The following is a 22,923-nucleotide window of genomic DNA, read 5'->3' as shown; positions in this document are numbered from 1 at the left end:
CTCCAGACCCAGGGAGTCGGGTCAGGACGGCCTTTCCGTAGAAAGCTGCCTTGCTCTCCTGTCTCCAGGCAGCCCTGCCTGGTTAAACGGGCCACATCTGAGCACAAGGCCAAGGGCACAGGTGGGCATCCCAGCCCGAACCCCACGCTGGTGATCAGTCTGCGGCAGCCACAGTCCTCTGGCCCCAGGAGCCATTGGGTCCCAGGGCCTCCCATTCATCCCGCCCCTGTCTGTGGCTTCTGACAGAAAAGGATGGCTCCTGCCTTAATAAAGTGAGACTAAGTTTCCTTGAATAATTTATCTGCACACATTGCATTTCAGAAGGTTGCCGCTTCTCCTGCTGATGCTACATTTTCCTGGGGTGAACCGGGAGCCCCGTGGAAGGACCAGGAGAGACTGGGCCAGTGTACCCAAAGAGGGGGACACGAGGCTTCCCGGGAAGGCTTCCACAGGTGGGGCAGAGGGCGAAGCAGGAGGGAAATCAACCAATACCTTCAGCGGCGTGGCTACAAAAGTGCAAGAGCCAGAACCCAGAGCGCCGCCACCACCCCCTGCAACGAAGTGAGTCCTGGAAAGGGGAAGAAATAAGCAAATGTCTCCTGCGATTCAGCTGCAGAGCCCAACATTTCCAGGACAGCAAGGGGACAAGGACCCTGGAGAAGGTCAAAGGGAACCATTCAGTTCCGTGTGATCACTGCCCGCCTTTCCCAAGTCAAAGACAAGCATGAACCGGGGGCTGGGGGGGACACGTGGAGATTTGGGGAGACTGGCGTGCTCAGAGCAGGCCCGTACGCCCCGCACTGTCTCCCCGTACCCTGCCCTATGCAACTCTTCCAGCTGAGTTATATTTGTTTAATAAGCTGATACTCTAGTAAGTTAAAAAGAGAGAGAGAGAGAGTGAAGAGGGGGCTGTTGGCCCCCAGGATGTGCTGCCACAAAGGAGGTCAGAAATAAGAGGGAGGAGGGGGGCCCCCGAAGCTGTTCACGGGCAGCCAGCATCTGCTGGGCATCTGAGGGAGAGGACGGCTGGAACCCAAAGCACAGTCAGCCTTGATCGGAAAGGCCAGGGTTGGTGTTCGGCTCTGTCCCTCGTCAGCCGCGTAACCTCGGGCAGGTGATCACGTCTTCATCTTCTGTCTGAACCGGAGCCGATCACCTCCGTCTCTGCCAGGTATCATGAGGAAAACACGAGCTGGCACAGTCCGCCGCCCCGGAAGGAGTCAAGAGAACCCATCCCAAGGGAAATGTCAGGAAAATCATCTACAGGCATCTCGAGAGAGACAGAGGAAAAGGCCAGTCCGTGCCTCTCAGGGACATACAGTCCTGTCCCCTAAAAGTAAGAGGACGGGTTTGAATGAAGCCAGACCTGAGCGACAACCAGGGGACCAGCAGTCGGCTCCGGAATCAGACAGATGCCCCCAGCACCCCCGTACGTCCTCCTCAGGGCGGGGCTCAGGGAACGAGTTAAAGAGACACCAACCCCTCCTCCCGACAGAGAGATGTCCCCACACTCAGACTAAGGACAAAGACACATGATGACACAGGAACCGCTACCGCCTCTGGGCGGCTCTGCCACATGGGATCTCACTGAATCCTTGCAACAGTCCCGGGAGATGGGTACTCACAGGCCCATTTCACAGGGAAAAGAAAGCTGGGGCTCAGAGAGACGAAGCAACTTTCCTGCTGGCCATGTGAACTAAGACGGGCCCAGGTCTGTCTCTTTGTCTGTCTGTCTGTAATGCCCACACCTAAAATTGCATGAGGCTGCCTGCTCAGGGGAACTCTCAGAGGTTTCCTTCCCAACAGAAAGTTCCACAAAACCAGCAACAGTGAAGCCAGGGCGATGGTAGGTGTGCCCCCAAGACACCCCCATCGTCAAGTCTGGACCTGTGAGTGTGCTAGTGTGCTGGGTTCCACGGTAAAGGGGAATTAAGGCTGCTAGTGAGCTGAGAGTCAGCCGACCTTCAGGTACGGGGAGTGTCCTGGAGAACCTGGGCAAGCCCAATGTAACCGCAAGGATCCTTAAAAGTGGAAGAGGGAGGAGGTGAGGAGAGCAGAGATGGAGAGAGGGGCAGAGAGATGCTACATTGCTGGCTCTTAAGACAGAGGAAGGGGCCGTGGGCCAAGGAGTGCGGTGCCCCCAGCAGCTGGAAAAGGCAAAAGGAAACGGATTCTCCCCAGAGCCTCCAGGGGGAGCCAGCCCTGCTGACGAGACCTGTGCCACACGTCTGACCTACAGACTCTGTGATAACAGACGTGCGGACTTTAAGCCACTGCATTTGTGGTGACCACTTACGGAGGCAATAGCACACCAGTGCGGTAGGGCTGCACGTGGAGACAGGAGTCACCCGAGAGTCCCTAAGCTGGGAGGGACCTGGGGTCACTTTCTGCTGGCATGGGCAGAGGACCAAGCAAAGGGGAGCCTGGACGAGCCCGAGGACCAGTGCCGTCCCTCTGGGGTCAGAGGACAAACCAACCTCCTTGAAAAGGCAGAATCTGACCCCTGTCCTAAGGATACCCATTCATCCGCCCTAGTTGAGCAGCAGCTGTCTGTAAAATGACACTGGCCTCCCAGGTAGCTAATTAGATATTACAACAAGAGGACACACTCGCCCCTGCAAGAGGGCTGGATAATTCACAGCGGACTTATCTGAATGAAGCAGCAGAAGGCAAGGAGCCGAACTGGGTCAGGCCGGCCCAGCCCACTCAAGCAATTCAGCTATTAGGTCATTTTAAAGCAAAAGGATGACCTGTTGAAGGGATTAATTATTGGCTTCTCAACTCTCCTGAAGCACAGTGGCTAAAAATCATCGCAAACCGATGTCTATTAAACTGCCTCTGAATATTCCAGCCCTTCAGGAAAAGAAACTTCAAGAAAAGCAGGGGTGTTGGGGGAGCTGCAAATTCTAATGGGTTGGGATAAAGGGTTACACGGCCCGAACACATGCTCTGCTCCTCGTTAATAGGATGCCCCAGCAGCTCCTGGAAGCAATGAACGGGTGGTGTCGAGATCTCAGAAGCAAATTAAGCCAACACCTGGAGCCCAAGAACACGACCCAGGAAGGAACAGAATGAACACTTGAAAGTCCAATCAGTTGAATGCAGGAATACCTCGGGCTGCCTCAAGCTCGTTCCCGGAACGACCCGTGCTCCCTTTCCAGGCCGCCACAGGCAGGAGAGTCGCTGGACCCATGAGGAGCCGCACAGAAGCCCACGCACCAACGACGAGGCCAGGCCAGGCCAAGCCCACTCTGGGCTTCAGACCCCACGGCTCCGCAGCAGGTGGCCCTGCTGAATCAGCCCATCTGGAGTTGGGCTGCTGAATGAGGACGAGCTGGGCTGCAGTGAGAGCCGGGCCAGCCGGGATTCACAAACACGAGGCCGTCAGCCTTCTCACTCCGGCCAACAGGAGACCGGCCCACCTGCCCCTTCTCACTGTAACATCTTGGTTGGTGGTCTGAGCTGCCATAACCACAGAAGGTCCCCTTAGAGGTCACTCAGAGACGGCAAATGGGTGCGAACACGGCTAGGAGTGGCCGCCTGAAACGAGCGCTGTTTAGGAAGGCTTCTGAGGCTGGAGCCCGCTCTCAGGAAAGTGGTGGCGTGATCCTTGACGCCTGCCCTGAGCACAGGTGGATCACTCATACTTGCCGTCCTGCAATCCAACTCAGTCATTTTACGGAGAAGGAAACCAAGTCCCAGAGAGGAAAAGTGCTCTGCTCACGCAGAAAGCGAGCGTGAATGCCATGATTAGCTCCCCAGGTACACCTGGCTCTTCTCATCAGTCTTGTGTCGTCTGTCATTGTGGTAGGCAGCACCTAAGTTAGCCCCCAGTGACCCTCACCTCCTGGAATCCACGCCCTCGTGGGATCCCCTGCCCTGGGTGTGAGCTGGAGCCAGTAGCTCACCTCTTAGAAACAGATTTCAGCAAAAGCAACAGGATGTGACTGTGGGGTCGGATTCCAGAGACTCCCGTGCTCTTTGGCTAACTCGCTCTGATGAAGCAAGCCGTCATGTTGGCCCACGGGGCAGGGGGCCCAGGTTACCTCTGGCCAACAGCCAGGAGGAATCAAATCCTCCAGCAACGACGCACGAGAGCTTGGAAGTGGATCCCGCCCCACTCCAGTCTCCAGATGGGTCTGCAGCCCCGGCTTACACCTCGGCTGTGGCCCTGTGACAGAGCCTGAGGCAGAGGCATCCAGCTAAGCTGGCCTGGATTCCTGACCCACAGAAACAGTGAAATAATAAATATTTGTTATTTTAAATCACTGAGTTTCTAGGTAAATTGTGATACAGCAATAGATAACACAGTGATCAATAAATTTTTTGCATGCATACATAAATGAGTTTGGGGCTCTGAGCTTGGTCTGTGCTCAGACATCCACCCCCTATTTAAAATGCTCTCCTCTGCTGAGTGTTGTGATGTGAACTCCCATAGTTCTCTCTCCTCCTTCCTCTCTGAAATGTGCTTATCCCAAGGATCATTTTTGGTAGTTGAAAACGACATGAGACTTCAGGCCATCATCCTGTACAACCACAGAATAGAAGTGGGGGGACAATTGGCTGTGTGTGTACAGAGTCCAGGGGCCATCTGGGCCATCTGAATGGGTTCCTGGTAAGAGAACCATAACAAATATGATTTATTTATAATCATATTATTATAATCATATAATCATATTATACTTGTGGCAATAACACCATGCCACAAGTGCTCAACACACTTCATTCACAACAACAGGAGTTTCCCCATTATAATTCCCATTATACAGATGAGGAAACTGAGGCTGCTAATAAGTGGTAGAACTGGGATTCAAATCCAGTCTGGACCATGACCACTACTGGCTCCAGCATGAAATCTCTTAATTGACCCCAGGTTTCTCAAGCTCAGCAATATTGACATTTGGGGCTAGATAATTCTTTTTTTTTTTTTTTGCGGTCCACGGGCCTCTCACTGTTGTGGCCTCTCCCGTCGCGGAGCACAGGCTCCAGACGCGCAGGCTCCGCGGCATGTGGGATCTTCCCGAACCGGGGCACGAACCCGCGTCCCCTGCATCGGCAGGCGGACTCTCAACCACTGCGCCACCAGGGAAGCCCGGGGCTAGATAATTCTTTAATGTGAGGGGTTGTCCTGTGCATCGTAGGATGTTTACCAACATCAGTGACACCTCTGCCCGCTGGATTCCAGTAGCAAGCCTCCCTCACTGTGACACTAGAAATGTCTCCAGGCAAAGTGGGGAGGGGTGTGCCAGAATCATCCCCCTTTGAGAACCACTGCTCTCAAGTAAGGGAAAAAGTCAGCCTGATCTCCATGACCCATCAGGGCGCCCTTGTAAATGGTTCTGCTCTGATCCCGCGAGATTTACGAGTCACAGGAACAGAGGTTTCCGCTCAGACGTGGGTTTGACCCCTCCTTGGGAAGGTCCTCTAACCTCCCCGTGCCCGCCTGCACACGTGATCAAAGGCGGCGTGTCTGTGCCCTCAAGGGCAGCTCTTCAGCGTCAGGAGCAGCTTTGCCTCCTTGTCCAGCCTCTGCCAGGCTCTGCACACACTGGGCACAAATGAAGACATCCAGGGGCCTCCCTCCCTCCCTCCCGGAATGCTTCAGGCACCCTATGGCCTCTAGAGCCTTATACTCATTTATGCCAAAGCCACCAGTTAACAGCTCTCTCTGTGATATCGGGACAGGAAAAGCCCCAAGTGTCGTCTCTTCCGTCCCCCATCAGGGTGCACCATCCCCCCACCAAAGTTCACGGTTTTCTGACTGAAATTCACCCTTGCAAATGTTGCTGTGCTGTTTTTCCCAATGAAATCAATCGAATCCAATTGATCTTGGCCCCGTTTTGCATTCTTCCTACACCTCTCCGTGTGCGCGAGGGAGCACATGCATGCACACGTACACACACACACACACACACACACACACACACACACACACACACACCAGGCTCTGCCACGCGCTGTCTGGGAATTACCCTCTAGTTATCTCAGATACGTGTGGCTTGTCTCTGCAATTGGATTAGGGGCCATATTTTCCACCACCTTTGCAACCGCACGGCGCCCAGCGGGTGCTCAGGAGGGGCTCATTGAATGATGCTCGGCATCGCGGAACCGCATTTCATCGCCCCCTCTCCTGGCCCCCGCTGCCGTCCTGCATCCATAACGGGACAGGCTGTCCCTGGCGGTTTCCACACCACCTCCCCTGACAGGGCAGCCCTTCAACCTGCATGTTACTGATCGGATCTCACCCTCCGAGTTAACAAGACCACTATCCCAAACCAGATGGAGCCCTGGTGGCTCCCTGAGTCACAACCAGAAAGTGGAGATATTAAGCCAGCTGCCTGTTGGAAGCCCCTTTCCAAGCCAATTAGAGACAATTTTAGGAGCATGGGTTCATGAGATGCAGCATCAAATGCTCTCCTCTGAAAGCAAGGCTTTTACCATAGGATCAACTTCTTCAGAGCAAGAATTGCACTGGAAAATTATAATGAACGCTTGGCAGTGCAGAGAAAACTGTTCTGCGGGTTATAAATACTCCCAAATGCCCCACTACTCCGGGTGGTTAAAAAATTATTTTAAAGCACTAGATACTGAAGTTGGGGAAAAAAACACTCAAGTGTGAGTCAGAGAGACCTGGGCTCTAGTCCCAACTTCCATGGCTAATTAGCTGAGGTGACCTTGGGCAGTTCACATAATCTCTGAGACTGTTTCCTTGAGCTGAGGGAAGTGGCCAGATGGTTGGACAGGAGAAAGAGGGGCTTCATTCAATACATGGCTCTCTCTCTCTCTCTCTCTCTCTCTCTCTCTCTCTCTCTCTCTCTCTTTCTCTCTGTCTCAGTATCCCACTGAGCTTTGCCCACTTTGCAGGGCTGTTATGAGGATTAAGATCCCCGATTTGAACGGGCTTTGCAAGTTATCAACAGCCTATGAGGTACTCAGAAATCTTCAGTACCAGTGCGTGGGTCCATGCTCTAAGCAGTTTTACAAATTAACATAACATAAAAGAAATCAGCTAGCTAAAAAATGCAAATAAAAATTGAAGCTGTAGTTAACCCTTGGCTGTGAGTATTTTTAGATAGGAAATCAAGCACCTCCTAAAACTCCATGGCAAAACCCAAAGTTATGTTAAAATTGACTTTGAACCACGTGCATATTAGCATTCTTTCACCAGGATGTATACCCTCACTCATCACATCTGGTTTGGGTTAGTATTAAATCCTGTTGCAGTTCCTGAACAAACAGCAAACAGCTCAAAGCCACAGCCGGACACTCCCTGAAAAGGATCCCAGAACTGCCCTCCGGGCCCACCCACTTCACCACGCTCGTCTCAGTGCCCCTCGGGAACCGGGAACATCGTAGGAGAAATCCCCAGCAGACTTGTGGAATTTTCCTAAACTAATGGCAATGCTACTTCTGTGAATTCAGACATTTATCCAGAGATGATGAAGCCCTAACTTTCTGGCAGGGGGTAAACTCACAAGGCAATGACCTTAACTTAGCAAATTAATTCTAAAGCACAATTGTTTTCAATCTTCATATAAAATCAGCCTTCGTTAATCTAGATTTAATGACATAAGAAATGGAAATTCCCTTAATAAAATAAGTTATGAATATTTATCGTCCCATTTTACCTGAAAATTGAATAATCCATCAATTAACTTTACTATTAATTATTTAATGCAAAATTAATAAACTGCAAAACTCTGATGTATCCTTGCAGACCCTCTGGCACTGGATAAGGAAATTAAACACCAGAGAAATGTAACTACGGGTAATTCCAGACATACGCCAACGGGATATATGGGGTTAAAGGTGGAATTTTTCTCCAAGAGGCAGAATCAAGCTACTCACTCATGAAGTGGTAAGAGAGATTTTTTTTTTTCTCACCTTGGAATTCTGTACCACAGCCGGAAAAGAACTCAGAGTTTAGCAATTATTGCAAGAGAATATTTCCCCCATGCATTCTCCTGTCATCCATCACCACCAATGTCGTCAATATTTTTTTTCACACGTACGTAGATGGGCTGTGGCATGAAGCCATCCCAGCCAACAGATCCCCTCGCCCTGGAGGTCCCTTCCTCCCCCGCAGCCTCAGTCAGAACCCCGGTGGGAGGAGGAGGGGTTGAGCCCACCTGGGTGGGAGAACTGTGAGGGGACAGAGGGGCGGGTGGGGGGTGACGTCAGCCAAGTGCTGGGCAGCTGGCATTCAGGAGGAACCAAAGCTTTGAACTTTGAGCCGCTGAGCACCCAAATTCACCAGGGAGCCTGGTTCACTGAGACTTCCGACTCTCCAAAGTAAAAGGTCTGTCCTGCAGTAACAGGACGCAGGTACCTTCTGACAGATGGAGCCTCAGTCTTTCCATCACTAAAGTGGGTATCTGCAGAGGCCAGTGTGGGCGCCCTCCTGCTTCTCTGTCCTTCCATTCTTGTCCTTCCAGTCTTTCCCCAGCTACAGGGCCACCAGGACGAGGCTGTCATCAACATCTGCTCATTTAACTGCCCCGCTCAAAACCCACCAGTGTGGGTCCGCACTGTCCAGCGCTGTCCCCAAACCCTTAGCTTGGTCTCCACGGCTCTCCCTCACCTCACCTCCACCCACGTCTCTCCACCTTCACTACCTGGGCTGCGAGGACTTCCTGTCCGCTCCCACCCTCTCCTGACGCCTTCCTGCCCAGATCTGCACAGGCTCCTCCAGCACAGCCAGGGAATGATGTGCTCTCCTTCTGCCCAGCTCATCCCACCCCCAGCACACACACATACACGCACATACACATGCTCGTCCTTCAAGTCTCTGTCCAAAGCTCAGCCCCTCAGGAAGGCAGCCTGACGGTCCCTCCCACCCCGTCTGCTGGAGGACCAGCCTCTCAGTGCACTTGGCCCTGGCATCCCTTGTCAGCAGCACCATTATCGTAAACTATCCGTCTGGTTCACTACTCCATCCCCAAAGCCCAGCATGGCGCCTGGCACACCGTGAGCAATGTCCACTGAATAAATAGAATGGAGCAGACCAAGGATACAAGAGGTGACAATTTGATTCGGGAGGAAAAGGCTCACGCCCAACCCCATGGGAGAAGATGACGCGCCTTCGCCAGAGTGCCGTCAACCCCCAGATCCAGGGGCAGCACCTCCCGAAGTCGGTGGACCGAATTAACTATTGTGGGCCCGTGACACTGAGGCAGGAGCACCGAGGGTTTGTGTGTGTGTGACTATGTGTGGAAACGGCACATTTCCCGGGGCAGGCTGTGCTCCATGGGGGAGGCGAGCAGGTCTCCTCCGCTCTTGTTTCTCCATCATTGCACGTTTTGTGCTTTCCCTAATTTCATCACCTTCCTCTACAGCTTTCCCCTTAAGCCTGGCAGTGCTCTGATCTCCCTGACATTTCAGCCTAAGGGCCAACTGCCCTTTTATGTACAAATCCAATTCCACCACAGTCAAAAAGTTCCTTTTCCTAAAGAATTCTCAAAAAAAAAAAAAAAATCTGGTCCCAAATTCCTACTGACCTCATTAGGGCAGTGATGGGAATCACAGAGCAGCCCCCTGCCCTCGGCATAGCCAGGACCCTCTCCCCGGCACGCAGCTGCCCCAGGTCTAGACTCAGGCCCCCCTCCGGCCTCCCCAGAATCACCTCAAACTAAATGGCTCGACTGGCCATAGGTTCCCTACCAGATGAGATCAGCTGCCAGGACAGGAGAATTTCTCTCTTCTAGGAGAAATTTTCCTTTACCCAAAATGTTCCAATGTTCCATCTTATTAAATCATTGAATGAAAAGAAGGAAATTTCTCCCAGACATTTTTTTTCTTACAAAACAGGTATGAAATGTACAGTGTGGGGAATATAGTCAATAATTAGTTAATATCTTTGTATGGTGACATGTAGTACTTTACTAGACTTACTGTGGTGACCAGTTCAAAATATATAGAAATATTGAATCACAATGTTGTATAACAGGAACTAACCCAGTGTTGTAGGTCGATGCTACTTCAAAAACAAACAAACTGGGCTTCCCTGGTGGCGCAGTGATTGAGAGTACGCCTGCCGATGCAGGGGACACGGGTTCGTGCCCCAGTCCGGGAAGATCCCACATGTCGCAGAGCGTCTGGGCCCGTGAGCCATGGCCGCTGAGCCTGCGCGTCCGGAGCCTGTGCTCCGCAACGGGAGAGGCCACGACAGTGAGAGGCCCGCGTACCGCAAAAAACAAAACAAAACAAAAAAACAACAACAAACAAACTCATAGAAAACAAGATCAGATTTGTGGTTACCAGAGGTGGGGGGAGGTGGGGGAGGCGGAATTGGAGGAAGGTGGTCAAAAGGTACAAGCGTCCAGTTACAAGGTAAATAAGTACTAGGGGTGTGATGTACACTGTGATCAATACAGTTAGCACTGCTCTATGTTACCTATGAAAATTAAGGGAGTAAATCCTGAGTTATTAGCACAAGAAAGTTTTTCCATTTCTTTAATCTTGTATCTATTTGAGATGAAGGATGGTCACTGAAGTTACTATGATAATCACTTCGTGGTGTAGGTAAGTCAAATCATTATGCTGCACATCTTAAACCCATACAGTGCTGTGCGTCAATTACATCTCAATAAAACTGGAAGAAAAAAGAAAATAATGACTGAAGCGGCAAAGGATGTGTTGCGTGTGCGCATGTGTGTATGTGTGTGGGCTGTTGTGTATTCGTATATGTTGTGCACGTATGTATATGTGTATAAGTGTGCATGTGTATATTGTGTATTTCTGAATGTATATATGAGTGTTGTGTGCACGTATGTATACATTGCTTACATGTGTGTTATGTTGTATATTATGTGTCCATGCATGTCTGTGCATGTGTCTATTTGTGTGCGTGTGTGTTGTGTGTAAGTATGTGTGCGTGTACTTCTGTGTATGTGTGTGTCTGTGCACATGGGTGTATTATGCATTTGTACATGTGTATATACATGTATGTATATAAACACACACGATACAAAGCAAACGCTTGTGTGGAAAGTGGGATATGAGGTAGAGTTGGAGAACCAGGAGAGATTTTCTTCCTTTGTTTTTGGCTTCTTTTGAATTTTTTTAAAGCCCCGTAATAAAAGACTAGAAAATCTAAGAATAGCAAAGATAATACTACCTCCTGGCCAGACTGCGAACAGTGGGAGAATCTCCAGCCCAGAATACCCAGCTGATTTGAGAATTACTCATTGCACGGAAGATGACGAATTGCAGAAAGTGGTCCATTCCGAGAACACACCTTCCAACCTTGCGACACCCCCAAGCACACCATCGGCCCCCTCTCTGCACAGCCAACGTCGATTTATTAGATCAGAATTGATCCGGAGGAAATACCACAGATACCAATCTGGACGAATTACAGAGATACCAGACAATCCTAATTTTCCAAATTCAGGAAAGGGGAGTGAAGATGCTAAGAATACACTGGTCGGCAGCAGAAGGAAAATGAGATTACGGTTGATGGACTCCGACAGGGTAGGTGAACGCCCACCCATTTGTGCGAGCACAATGCCAGTGTGTTTCATTCTCAGAAAGTCTTTACTGTCAGGTGTCCTGCTTAGAGGTGCTGGCAGGTGTCCCCTGGGTGAGCAGTCTCCAGGCAGAGTGCCCTGCACCCCAACTTGCATCGCAGGTGCCCTGATGAGAAGCACCCTGCCCGGAGACTTGGACAATCACGGAAGACACCTTCATAGCCAAGTAGAGACAAAGGCATCAAGGTGCCATTGTCAGGTGACTCGCATGGCATACTGACTGGCCCTGGCCACACCCAGGACCCCCAAAATCCTGCCCAGAAGAGGTCACACCCCTTATGCCCACACCAGGAGAGGCTCTGAGCCGGGGGGGCTGCATTAAAGAGGGTGTGGTATCACTGGAGCTGGTGGCCTTTGGGGCCATCTCCCTGCACCCAAGAAGCCTGCACGTCTCAGCTGCAGGGTTTCCTGGGCCCTAAGCAGCTGTGCATTTCGAAACTTCAAAACTGCATCGTGAGGCATTTCTTTCTGCAGACTAAAAAGGAGAGAAAGAGAAAAAAGCAAGACAGTGAAAGAGCAAGTAAGACTGAGAGTGAGCCTAAGAAGAGGAGAGAGGAAGAGAAAACAGGGGAGCAGGTCCCAGGCAGAAGGGCTGGGCAGTGGCCAGCAAGCACCACCCTCAAGGGACAGGGTCCCTTGACGTGAAGGACCGAGCATCGTGTCTCCGATCTAATGACAGTAGAGGGGTGATCACGGGTATAAACCCACAAGGACAGAGCAAAGGGGAACGGAGACAGGAGGCGGTCAAGGGGGTCAACACATTCTAGAGAGATGGACGGCAGATGCAGCGTTGGTAACCGACTCGGCAGAACAGAAGCAGCAAAAACCCACGTGCCCTCGAGGGGGCACCAGGATAAACAAGCCAATTCGCCTGCAGAGCCCCAGAAACACCCATGGACTGGAAGGATCAGGTGCCAGAGAAGCAGAGACTCGGATAGGGTGAGAGGGAGGGAGGGAGAGGCTGCAGACCTGTGCAGGGAACAGTCAGACCCTCCCAGGGCCCGACACACCCCACCCGGTCTCTGCCCCCACTGGAGACGTGTTTCTTCTTGCAGAAAGGGACCCCGAAAGACCCCAAACTTGGAGACAGCAGAGGAGAGGCAGGAAACACGGATGTAAACCAGGAGAATTCGTTAATTGATGGTGAAATTTCAAGCCCCCTCCCTGCCTGCTTCCCAGACCACTAGCCTCCAAGCCCAAACCACCAGGCAGCGCACTGACAGATCCTTCTCCGGAGAACCCCGAGTGGTATCTCCAGACGTCGGTATCTGGAGATGCAGACTTTCAGGATCCCCACCCATGGAAGCTGGCTACCCCCATTGACGAGCCCTCTTCCCAGATACGGGAAGCAGAGGAGATGGCAGAGTGAGAGAACAGATCCTCCTCTAGCACACAGGGAAGTCAGAAGATAACATCTAAAACTGACAAATCAAGAGACAGCAGAATAAGCACATTGAAAAGTCGGGAGGTAAATCAGAACTAAAAGAATTGGCAGTGGTCACTCCTGGGAGATGGGACTGAGCTGTAGGGCAGAGCGCTGCTGTTCCTTCTTACAAGACTTTTAGGACCATCTGCCTGATTAAACTACGTGCATGGATATTGTTGATAAAAATAAAGAGGGTAAAAGAAAGTGGAGGTTGGAGGCAGAAGCTGACAGCTGCCTAAACCGGCGAGATACGAGACACAAACACACCCTCTCCCCTCTGTTGGCTCCCTCCCAGGAAAGAGGCCCTAGACTTGCACTCCTGGCTCCAGGAAGTGGGAAGGGAGGTGATGAGAGCTGGCACGATAGCAGAGGACACACAAAGCCCGTGAGTGTGACATGCCCCCGCACCCACCCGCACAAAGGGTGGCCACTTAAGGCTGTGCAGCTGGAAACCTGAAGCCAGCCCGGGTCTGCTCCCAGGGGCACCAAGGACCAGGGTTCTGGGCAGCCAGTGCCCCCGCCTTGGCCCCCTTCCTGGGCACCGGGGGGAATCGGCGGCCTCCACCGTCTCCTCCCACTTTGACATTCTGCATTCTGTGATTCTGGAAGATGCACTGGAATCTGGGGCAGACCCACTTTGATATGGAGCTTGGGGATTTCCCCACCACCATCGAGACACCAGACACTTCCTCAGGATCCAGGTCACCGCTCATTCCCCGCCTCATCCAGAAATGCATCCAAACTACAGGACCCCCAAGGCACATGCCTTCCGGGGGGCCCAGGTCAGCTGGGGCTCCTCGTGAGTCCTGAGCCAGCGGCCGCCACCCGCTGCTACTTTTGCTCTTTGGTTAATGATAACAGTTTGGACTTCGTCAAGCATTTGCTCAATGCGGTAGGCACTGCGGAATGGATGTAACATGACACATCGTTATATTAATTTGATAGCAGGTTCCCCAATTCACAAAATGCAGAGGTCACCGCATTGAAATCATTGCCAGCCTAGTTTATTTCTTCTTTTGCAGTTCCGAAGGACAGAGTCCCTGAAATGATCTAGGTATAAAGCTGCCCTCCCCAACTGTCCACCAATAGCACCCGCCACAAACACACACACGCACACGCGCACACACACACACGCACACACGCACACGCACACACGCACAGGACCAATCCTCAGCCCGCGGCTCTGCCTGGCTGGACACAGCTACAGAGGCAGTCGTGGGAATCTTTTTCTTTTAATTGTTGTAAACTATATATAACATAAAATTTCCCGTTTTTAAGTGTACTGTTCACTGGCATTAAGTACACTCGCATTGTTATGCAGCCCTCGCCACCACCCATCCTCAAAACTTTTTCATCATCCCAAACTGAAACTCTGTCCCATCAAACCCTAACTCCCCACCCCTCCCCCAGCCCCTGGCCCCCACCATTCCACTCTGTGCCTCCACGAATCTGACTGCTTTCAGCACCTCACATAAACGGGATCATCCAGTACTCACCCTCCTGTGGCTGGTTCATTTCACTGAGCATCACGTCCTCACAGCTCATCCATGTTGTAGCACGTATCATGACTTCCCTGGTGGCGCAGTGGTTAAGAATCTGCCTGCCAGTGCAGGGGACACAGGTTCGAGCCCTGGTCCGGGAAGATCCCACATGCCGCGGAACAACTAAGTCCCTGCGCCACAACTACTGAGCCTGCGTTCTAGAGCCCGTAAGCCACAACTACTGAGCCTGTGCTCTAGAGCCCGTGAGCCACAACTACTGAAGCCCGCACACCTGGAGTCCATGCTCTGCAACAAGAGAAGCCACCGCAATGAGAAGCCCACGCACCGCAACAAAGAGTAGCCCCCGCTCGCCGCAACTAGAGAAAGCCCGCGTACAGCCATGAAGACCCAATGCAGCCAAAGAAATAAAAATAAATTTTAAAAAATTATCTTAAAAATTCCTTTTTAGTTCTGGGAATTTTTTAATCCTCCAGATGGGATCTCCACATGATTTGTGCAATTCTATTCTGCTCACTCCCCAGGAATAGGGGCTTCCTTAGCAAAGTCCTGCAACTGCCCCAAGGAGCAGAAGACCTGGCAGTGAGAGGTGACTCTCGTGTGCCACTTACAGAGGTCCTGGCCAAAGCAGCCCCACCTGCACAGGGACCCACGTGGGGCCTGATGAGGCTGGCTTCCTGGGTGGAGCGCTCTGCCCATCCCTGGCGCCACCGCCTGGCCCCTCTCCGCTGGTCTGCGCAGGTGCGAGTCTGCCGCGCAACCGCGAGCCCGCACACTGCCGCGCACCCTCAAAGCTCCTGCTTCTCTGCGTGCAAGCCCTTCGGAGACAACAGGGAAGGCGCGGCCCTGCCCCTGGGGAGCTCGCTGTCCCCGTGAGGAGGTAAGACTTCCACACTTATGATCACTAAATTGTCAAAAACTGATGACAAAGAACGCGGGCTGCAGAAGCTGACAGAGAAGAGGGCTCCCCGTGAGTTGGCGTGTTTGGGGGACCTCCTGGGAAGACGTCAGATCCGAGGGGCAGATTGGGTTGGACGTGGGGCATTTGAGGGGAGGTCGGTGGCCTCTGAAAAGCAGGAAGCAGGCCCCTAACTGTAATGGGTGCTTTGCAGTGGGGAGTCGAAGAAAAGGATTGAGAAAGGGAGGTTGAGGCAGAATAAGGGCCTTGAACACAACACTGGCTTCATCTCATAGGAAGTTGCTAAGGTTTTCAAGGAGAACAGCAATGTAACAAAAGGAGCGTTTCAGGGAAACCAGCGGGAGGAAAGGAGTCCAGCCTGGAGAGGCGAGTGTCCAGAGCTGTTTCATAACCCAAGCATGATGCAGGTGGCAAGGGCCGAACCTGGGGAACACAGGAAAGTAAGGATGTGAATTACAGTTTGCAACTGGCAGAACTGTTGACTAATTCTATTCAGGGGATGAAAGAGAAAGAGGGGCCGTGAAGGAGGACAAGGTGTGAGCTTTGGACCCTTTAAGATGAGGTTCTGACAACAAGGGAAATCAGAGAACAGAAACAGAGCAGAAGTGAGGGCAGGAGGGAGAGGAAAGGTGATGAGTTTGAGATAATAACATGACATCCAGGCGGCCCAGGAGAGAGGTTCAGACTTGGGGAAGGTCCACAGAGATTTAATAGTCAAACCCTGGAGTTCTTGGAGTCCTGGGAGGGAGAACTTTGGAGGAAAGGGCAGAAGACCCAAGACATGTTCCTACCACTGGGGTGGGAAAGGTCCAGGGTGGAAGAAGCAGTGGACCTACAGGGTCCTGAGAGCCGGGAGAGCGAGGGTGGGTCTCTCGCCGAGTCCCTTGGGTCTTCTTGAAACTCAGGTCTCACTTTTCTTCTCCTTTCCTTCCAGAACCCTCCCTCTATTGGCTGTTTTACTGCTTATTGACCAAGAAGCATTTAGTGTTCATTATAGGAAAATTCTATTATTAGACCTTTAGTGTTTCAGCGTTAAGACGTCATCTATTTAAATCTAATTAATTAATTAGATAATGAATAACATTTTCCAGCCTCCTTCTAACCGATACACACAGGATTCCTGGGAAGGAAATGTTTTCGATTCCATTTTGAGCTTTGCGTGTCCCCGGCTTCCAAGGAAGTTTGCATGTTTCCCAGGGGAGGAGAAATAAATTATTGGGATTGCTAAGTTTCACAGCCCGCCTGCCTGTGCTCTGCTGGGCTCTGCTCTCCACCCTGGGGGGAAGTGTGTGCTTCTCCACACTGCCTGCAACTCCGGGCTAAATCCATCTCCAGAGGCCAGCACAGGAACCCACAGCCAAGCTCACCAGCAAAGGGAGGCTGGGTCTCCCGGGTGGTTCAGAATTCGTGGAGATGGGAGGTGGGAAAGAATAGTGGAACAATTTGTGGGGCCACCTTCAAATCCCACACCAGCAGAGGGTTAGCATCAAAGCTAAGTTTGTGGGCTTTGCAATAAGATAATCCTGGGTTCAAATTCCAGTTCCAACATTCGCTGTGCAACCTTGGACAGATAATACACCCTCTCTCCATCTCATCGCCTGGCAGAGGTGTTGAAAGGACTTACAAGCCCACAGAAGTACCCCAGAGCACAGTTCAAGGGCAATCTATACAAGACAAAAAGAGAGTCAACCCAGGTCTCTCCCTTCAAACCCTGACTCACTCTCTCATTCATTTCACAAATATTCATGGAGCACCCACCGTGTGTCCAGCAGCGCTGCAGGCACTGGGGAGGCCCCTTGAACGAGCTAGACCGAAAGTCCCTCTCCTTGTGGTACTTTTACTTTGGGGGAGAGGAGGTCAGATAATGAATAAGTGAATTAAACACATAAATAGGGGAACTGCACAGTGTGTCAGACGGTGGTAAGTACACTAGAGAAACAGAAAACAGGGAAAGAGGAAAGGGATTCTGCCTGGACGGGAGGGGTGCGATTCTAAATTGTGGGCTCAGGGAGGGCCTCACAGAGAAAGTGACAAAGAATCAAGGCCAGAAGGAGGAGCTGGAAGAACGTACAAGACGGAGGGTGGAAGCTCTTGATTCCAAGACTCAAAATCCAGCTGGTGGGGTGGGGAGTGTGGAGTCCCCTGGGGTCTCCCTGCAGCATTACTGTAGTGCTGGGCACAGAGCAAGTGCCAAATAAAGACGTCTTGAAGGGTGATTTCTCAAGGTGCCATTTCCAGAAGATCCCAGTTGCTGATAATACAATACGGGCTGTTTCAACAATCTGCATTCAGCCCTGTCATAGCGCCACTGCTGCCCCCGGGACCCCCAACCCTGGGAGCCTCCTTGTAGCACACTTCATTATTAAACAGGTGAGCGGGGCTCCCAGGACCTTCTCTGTAATTAGGGCAGGATCGAGCAAGGACTCTATTTATAACCCCCAGCCATCAGCAAGCCACGGAGACAAGGAGTGGGTCCCTCTGCAGCTCCTATACCAACATCTATATGTGAGCTGAATACAACAATTAATTTAATAGGGATTCCTCCACACAAACAATGTATCATTTTATTAGGAAACTCTATAAATGTCAGTGGTGCAATTCATTTTTATTAATTTTCTAAAATGAAATTAGCAGCGGCAGCAAAGAGAAGTTGTATCGCCTCCTCGTTCAACAGAGTTTTGGTGTCATTAATTCCTTAATACCAGGAGGCCGGTTTGCAAGAGCTCAGCAGTTCACTGCGTCAATTAATTTCAATACAAGAGAAGGCGGGGTGGGGAGATCCAAACTCAACTCAACAACTACTTTAAGAAGATTCTTGAACAATCACAGCAACTTTTCCCCCTCCTGGGACAAGACGCTTTCAAGTGTAAACACGGATTGGATATTATAAGACTAATAGGAAACGTTCTGTCTTCACCCTCTGCCCTTAGGAAAGAAATTCGTCCTTCCAAAGCCTGGAGAGATTGTGGAAGGTGCGTCCTAAAATCAAAGCCTCCAGGAGGCCTGGGGACAGCCCCTTGCAGACAAGAGGGACGATGACACCCCCGTGCTTGGACATGGACCCTCACAGCATGCAAAGAAAGATCACAAATACTATCTCATTCAGTCCTCATCGTGACAGAATCAGTGAGGACAGAATCAACACTGACCCCTGTTTCATGCGTGAAGAAGAAAAAGTAGACCTTTGAAAGGGGATGAAATGACTTTCTTAAAGTCATAAAGCTACTGACTGACAGGGCCAAGGCTCAAACCCAGATTTGTCAATGTCGAAACCCACACTCCCTCTCTCCTGCCGGGGCACCCCTTGTGCCTCGGGATGGGAAGGCTCTCAGCTCTATTTATACTCCCAAAAGTCAAGTGAGTCAGGCATGACCATGAGTGACATTCGCTTCTCCGTGGAAACCCAAATTCAGACTGAAACGTGAGGCAGAATCCCCGCCTTGCTGTGCAGCCAGAGGGCAGCTGAAGCAGGACATGTGTCTGCATATCTGAAATCAGACGTCTGGCCCGGGACACGTTCCAGAAACTCTCACTCTCTGGCTAAAGAGAAGCTCTTTCCTTCCACTTAGATTCAGGGAGTGTTTTGCTGAGGAGTGAAGGGAGTGTGGAGCGGCTGGAGGCTGCTCGAAATGAGAACCGCTGTGGGGAGCCGGGAAATGGTGCTGAAGCAGGGATCAGACAGGCTCTCTTCCGTCCAGAGAAGCTAGGGCAGCAGTTCTCAAAGTGAGGTCCCAGGCCAGCTGCACCCCATCACCTGGGAACCTGTTAGAAATAACGGGTGCTCAGGTCCCACACCAGACATACTGAATCAGAAACTGGGGGTGGGGTGCAGCACGTTACTTTAACAAGCCCTTCAGCTGATTCTGATGCCTGCTCAAGTTTGGGAACCACTGCCCTGGAAGATGTCCCCAGAAGGAAGGAGAGATGAGTGTGCCAGGCTTTCCACGGTACAGGACACGGCTGTGCTCACCAAAGAGTAGACTGCATCACCATTCATTCTCCCTGCCCCTACTCCTTCTTGGCCTCATTCTTATTGGGCTCAGCTACGGGAAGGACTTTGGCTAATGGATTTGTGAGCAGGTGTGACATATGATGCCACATCCAGCATCATATCCAGGGGTTTTCACTGTGCCTGCCTTGGAGTGCCTCGGGCTTTTAAGCCTCTGCCATCCCCCATGAGAACCAGATGTCCCAGACAGGGAAGGGATGGGGGCAGGGAGGCTTCCTCAGCCTAGGTTCTACAACAGAAAGACACATCTCCAGTGGACCGGAAGTCAACCCAAAGCCACAGCCACCCCACAGACCCATGAGCAGGAAATAAAAATGTATTGTTATAAGTCACTTAGTTTGGAGATTGTTTCTTACAAGGCATTATCACATCAAAAGCTGACTGATACAAACCATTTGATTTTATAGCAAAGGAAATCACAGCCTCAGAAGGCTGAGGAGTTGAAGACATCCTACAGAGGGGTTCAGGCTGAAAGGTAAAAGACTCAGAGTCAAGCTCTACCCTCACCTGGAGGATGCAGGTCTCAGGAACTAATCCTCCTTTCCTCAGTATCCTCTGACCTCCTTCAAAATGGAAAATTCTGTCCTCATCTAATGGATGCTAACCAGTAAAAACCTAAGCCTCACGAAGAAATATGTTAAATAATCTTCTAGACTGAGGAAACATCTTTCCTCCATGGCTCACAAAGGATGAACAGGTCAAGCTGATGGCCAAGTGGGCAGAGGACACACCCCCAACCCTTTCCCTGGTCTCCCAGTTAACAAATTTGGAGAATTTGGTGCTTCTGGACAAAGGGAACAGACTGGACTTTCTGCCTCTCAAATTCAAACCCACAGAGCAGTTATCCTGTAAGCCGCACTCCAGCTAACACCACTCAGGCTGTTAAACACCTGGCCCCGTCACCGCTGATAGAAAAACTGTGGCAATTGGAAGAGAGTGGCCGGGTTTTTCCGAAGCTCTAGAACGGAACATTCTAAAAATGAAAACATGAGAGCTAGGGAGGAAAGAAGAGGCTGCCTTTAAAAATCAACCCTAAATCCCAATGTCTCCATTCTTCACAAAAGAATATCACTTGCACTGACAGAATTCAAGTCAGCTGAATCTTCACCAATTCCCTCTATTCCCAAGTGATGAGACTAGTTCAGTGTCCATGGCAGTTGACAGGTTCACGGACATTGACTAAATAATAAACTGCAAACTTAGCCGTGAATTCTGATTTGGGAGACCTTAACACCATCAAGAAAAACTTGACTTTCAGTTTGTAAAACGTATTGAGATGCAAGTGGACAGGTGAGGTAGTTTCCCTTTTAGAAAGTAAGTTTCTAGAGAACACGGGTGTCAGATGGGCACTTTCCCAAAAGCAACTTCCCCTGATGGTCCTGCCCGCCAGACCTTTTCCAAGCACCCGGCTGAAGGATCCAGCGTGAAGCCAGCAGCTTAAAATTTCCAACTTGCATGATAGCAGCTGCCCTGTTTTTAATCCATCCGATTGCAGTCACTACCACCGTCTTAGGCTGATGACTGAGACCTCAGTGTCACAAGCTCTCAGGCAGAACACGGCCTTTTGAACTTGCCCATGAATTGACTGGCCAAATCAGGTAATCAATGAACATCAATCCATTTACTGTACATATTTGAAAAACTGTGAGATCTGGGACATTACCTTGTCTTAGGGGATGTGGTTAGCCATTCTTCGTGTTTCTCAAATGTTATTAAATAAGCTGCAATTTCCTGAAACAGAAGAATAAAAAGATAATAACAACAATTAGCTCACATTGGATCCTGAGAGGTAAGAAAGTTTTCTGCTGTTTCCCAGCTGCTGTCCTCTTTTGTGAGGCCGGAACCCCATCTCCAGTGGAGAAACACTCGACTTGGACTGTGTTTCTATTTTGACTTTTTTAAGACCTTTCCATTCAACCTGCCAAACTATAATAATCAAAGCACTGGGTTTCTGAGTCAGTGGCAAGGACAAAGATATTTCTCTGTAGGAGGAAAACATCAGACACCATTTCAGCTTCTAAATGTCATTAATTTGAAGGAGGGGGAAAACACATGCCAACAACAGGTCTCCACTCATGCAAGGTCAGAATTGGAACATTTAGTTGGTCTCCTTCTGAAGCTGGAGTAACCTTTCATCACTGTCACAAGAAATGTTGCCTTCTCTCAGCATGAGCCCCAAGCCCCGAGCCAAATCACACAAAGATTAAAAAGAAAAGAAAAAGCCATATGACAGAGACAGAGACAGAGACAGAGAGGCAGAAAGAGAGAGAGAGAGAGAGTTAACCTTTCCCACTACTGATAACTTAACGTATTGAGGAGTGCTTCACAACGAAGAGCAATGTCTGCAGAGTTTAAGGCAAAGATGGAAGAAATGTGGGCACCTGGAGGTAAATTAAATATTTATAAACACAACAACATCACTGCAGATAGAATTACTGATTTATTAACAATTTCCATAAAAAGCCAGTGGGTGACATCCACATAAGTCATTGCTCGGGCTCTGAGGCATGATGTGGGCCATTACTTCCAGCTCCAAATGAACCTGCTAACGTGAAAATGGCAGGGACTGTAAGTTAGATTAAGGTTGGACTAGTACACAGTTCCCTTGATCTTGGTGATGATACAGTACGGAGCTGCCGCCCTTGACAACCAGAAAAATGTGGAGAACGGGCCTCCCTTCTCAACTTTCTGTACAGCTGGGGTTCGTGGAGGGCTCCTCGTGATAGAGCAGCCTGGCCACCTAGAGACCTGCAGCCTCCCTCTGCAGTTAGCCTCTTCTGGGCTTGGACATTAGGGAGTGGACACCCATGACCACAGAGACGCTAAACTTGGCCTTGAAGAAAAAGAAGACACATCACCAAAACCAGGGAAGCAGAGCAGCTCAAGGTAGAAAAAACCACCCATGCCACACGGTATGAAGGTCACCGGCCTGGGGGGCGTGGGCAGTCAGGGCCTCACATCATTGTGGAAACCAGCCACGACCACGAGCTAGCCAATGACTAATCACCAGAGCCCAAGCCATCTCAGTCCAGAAGACTGGACCTTTCACCAAGAAGCTGGGAAGCAGAAACCTATGACAAAAACAGAGCTGCCTTGTTGTACAGATTTTTACTGTTGACTCTGCAACCAAAGAAGCTGATCAACCAGCACATTGTTCCCTCTCGTCCCTGAGAGAGAACGTATTCCCTTTCCCCTCCTTAGAAGATGTCTTCCCTACGGTGTCACCATAGATAGGTGTCACCTCCCCTGGCTGGCCCTCCTAACTCTTCATGACAGGATGGGTTGCCCATCCTCTGTGCTCCCATGGCACCCAGCACCTTCCCCCAGTGTGCAGGATTTATCACTCTGCATCCTAAGGGCTTGTTTACTTGGATAGCATCCCCCCACTGGGCCATGTACTCCTCAAGGGCAAGGAATATGTCATCACTGATGTACCCCTGAGACCTCACAATGTCCTGATAAGTGCTTGTTAGACAGATGGATGGATGAGTGGGTGGGTGGGTGGGTGCATGGGGGGAGGGAGGGAGGAAGAGTGGGCATTA

The 22,923-nt window shown here is 50.7% G+C and overlaps 1 protein-coding gene across 1 annotated transcript in view; it reads right to left on the bottom strand.

The window, feature by feature from the left end:
* Positions 1-22,923, bottom strand: part of CAMTA1 (calmodulin binding transcription activator 1) — an 890,922-nt gene that overhangs the window by 568,252 nt on the left and 299,747 nt on the right. Inside the window, exon 6 of the mRNA XM_060013510.1 lies at positions 21,045-21,112. Within this exon, the coding sequence (XP_059869493.1) occupies positions 21,045-21,112 (68 nt within the window). The remainder of the gene's footprint in view (positions 1-21,044; positions 21,113-22,923) is intronic.

The sequence above is a fragment of the Delphinus delphis genome, chromosome 1 (genome assembly GCF_949987515.2).
Source record: "Delphinus delphis chromosome 1, mDelDel1.2, whole genome shotgun sequence".
Taxonomy (NCBI): Eukaryota; Metazoa; Chordata; class Mammalia; order Artiodactyla; family Delphinidae; genus Delphinus; species Delphinus delphis.
Note: the sequence above shows the minus strand (reverse complement) of the source record. Positions and strands in the feature narration are given on the sequence as shown.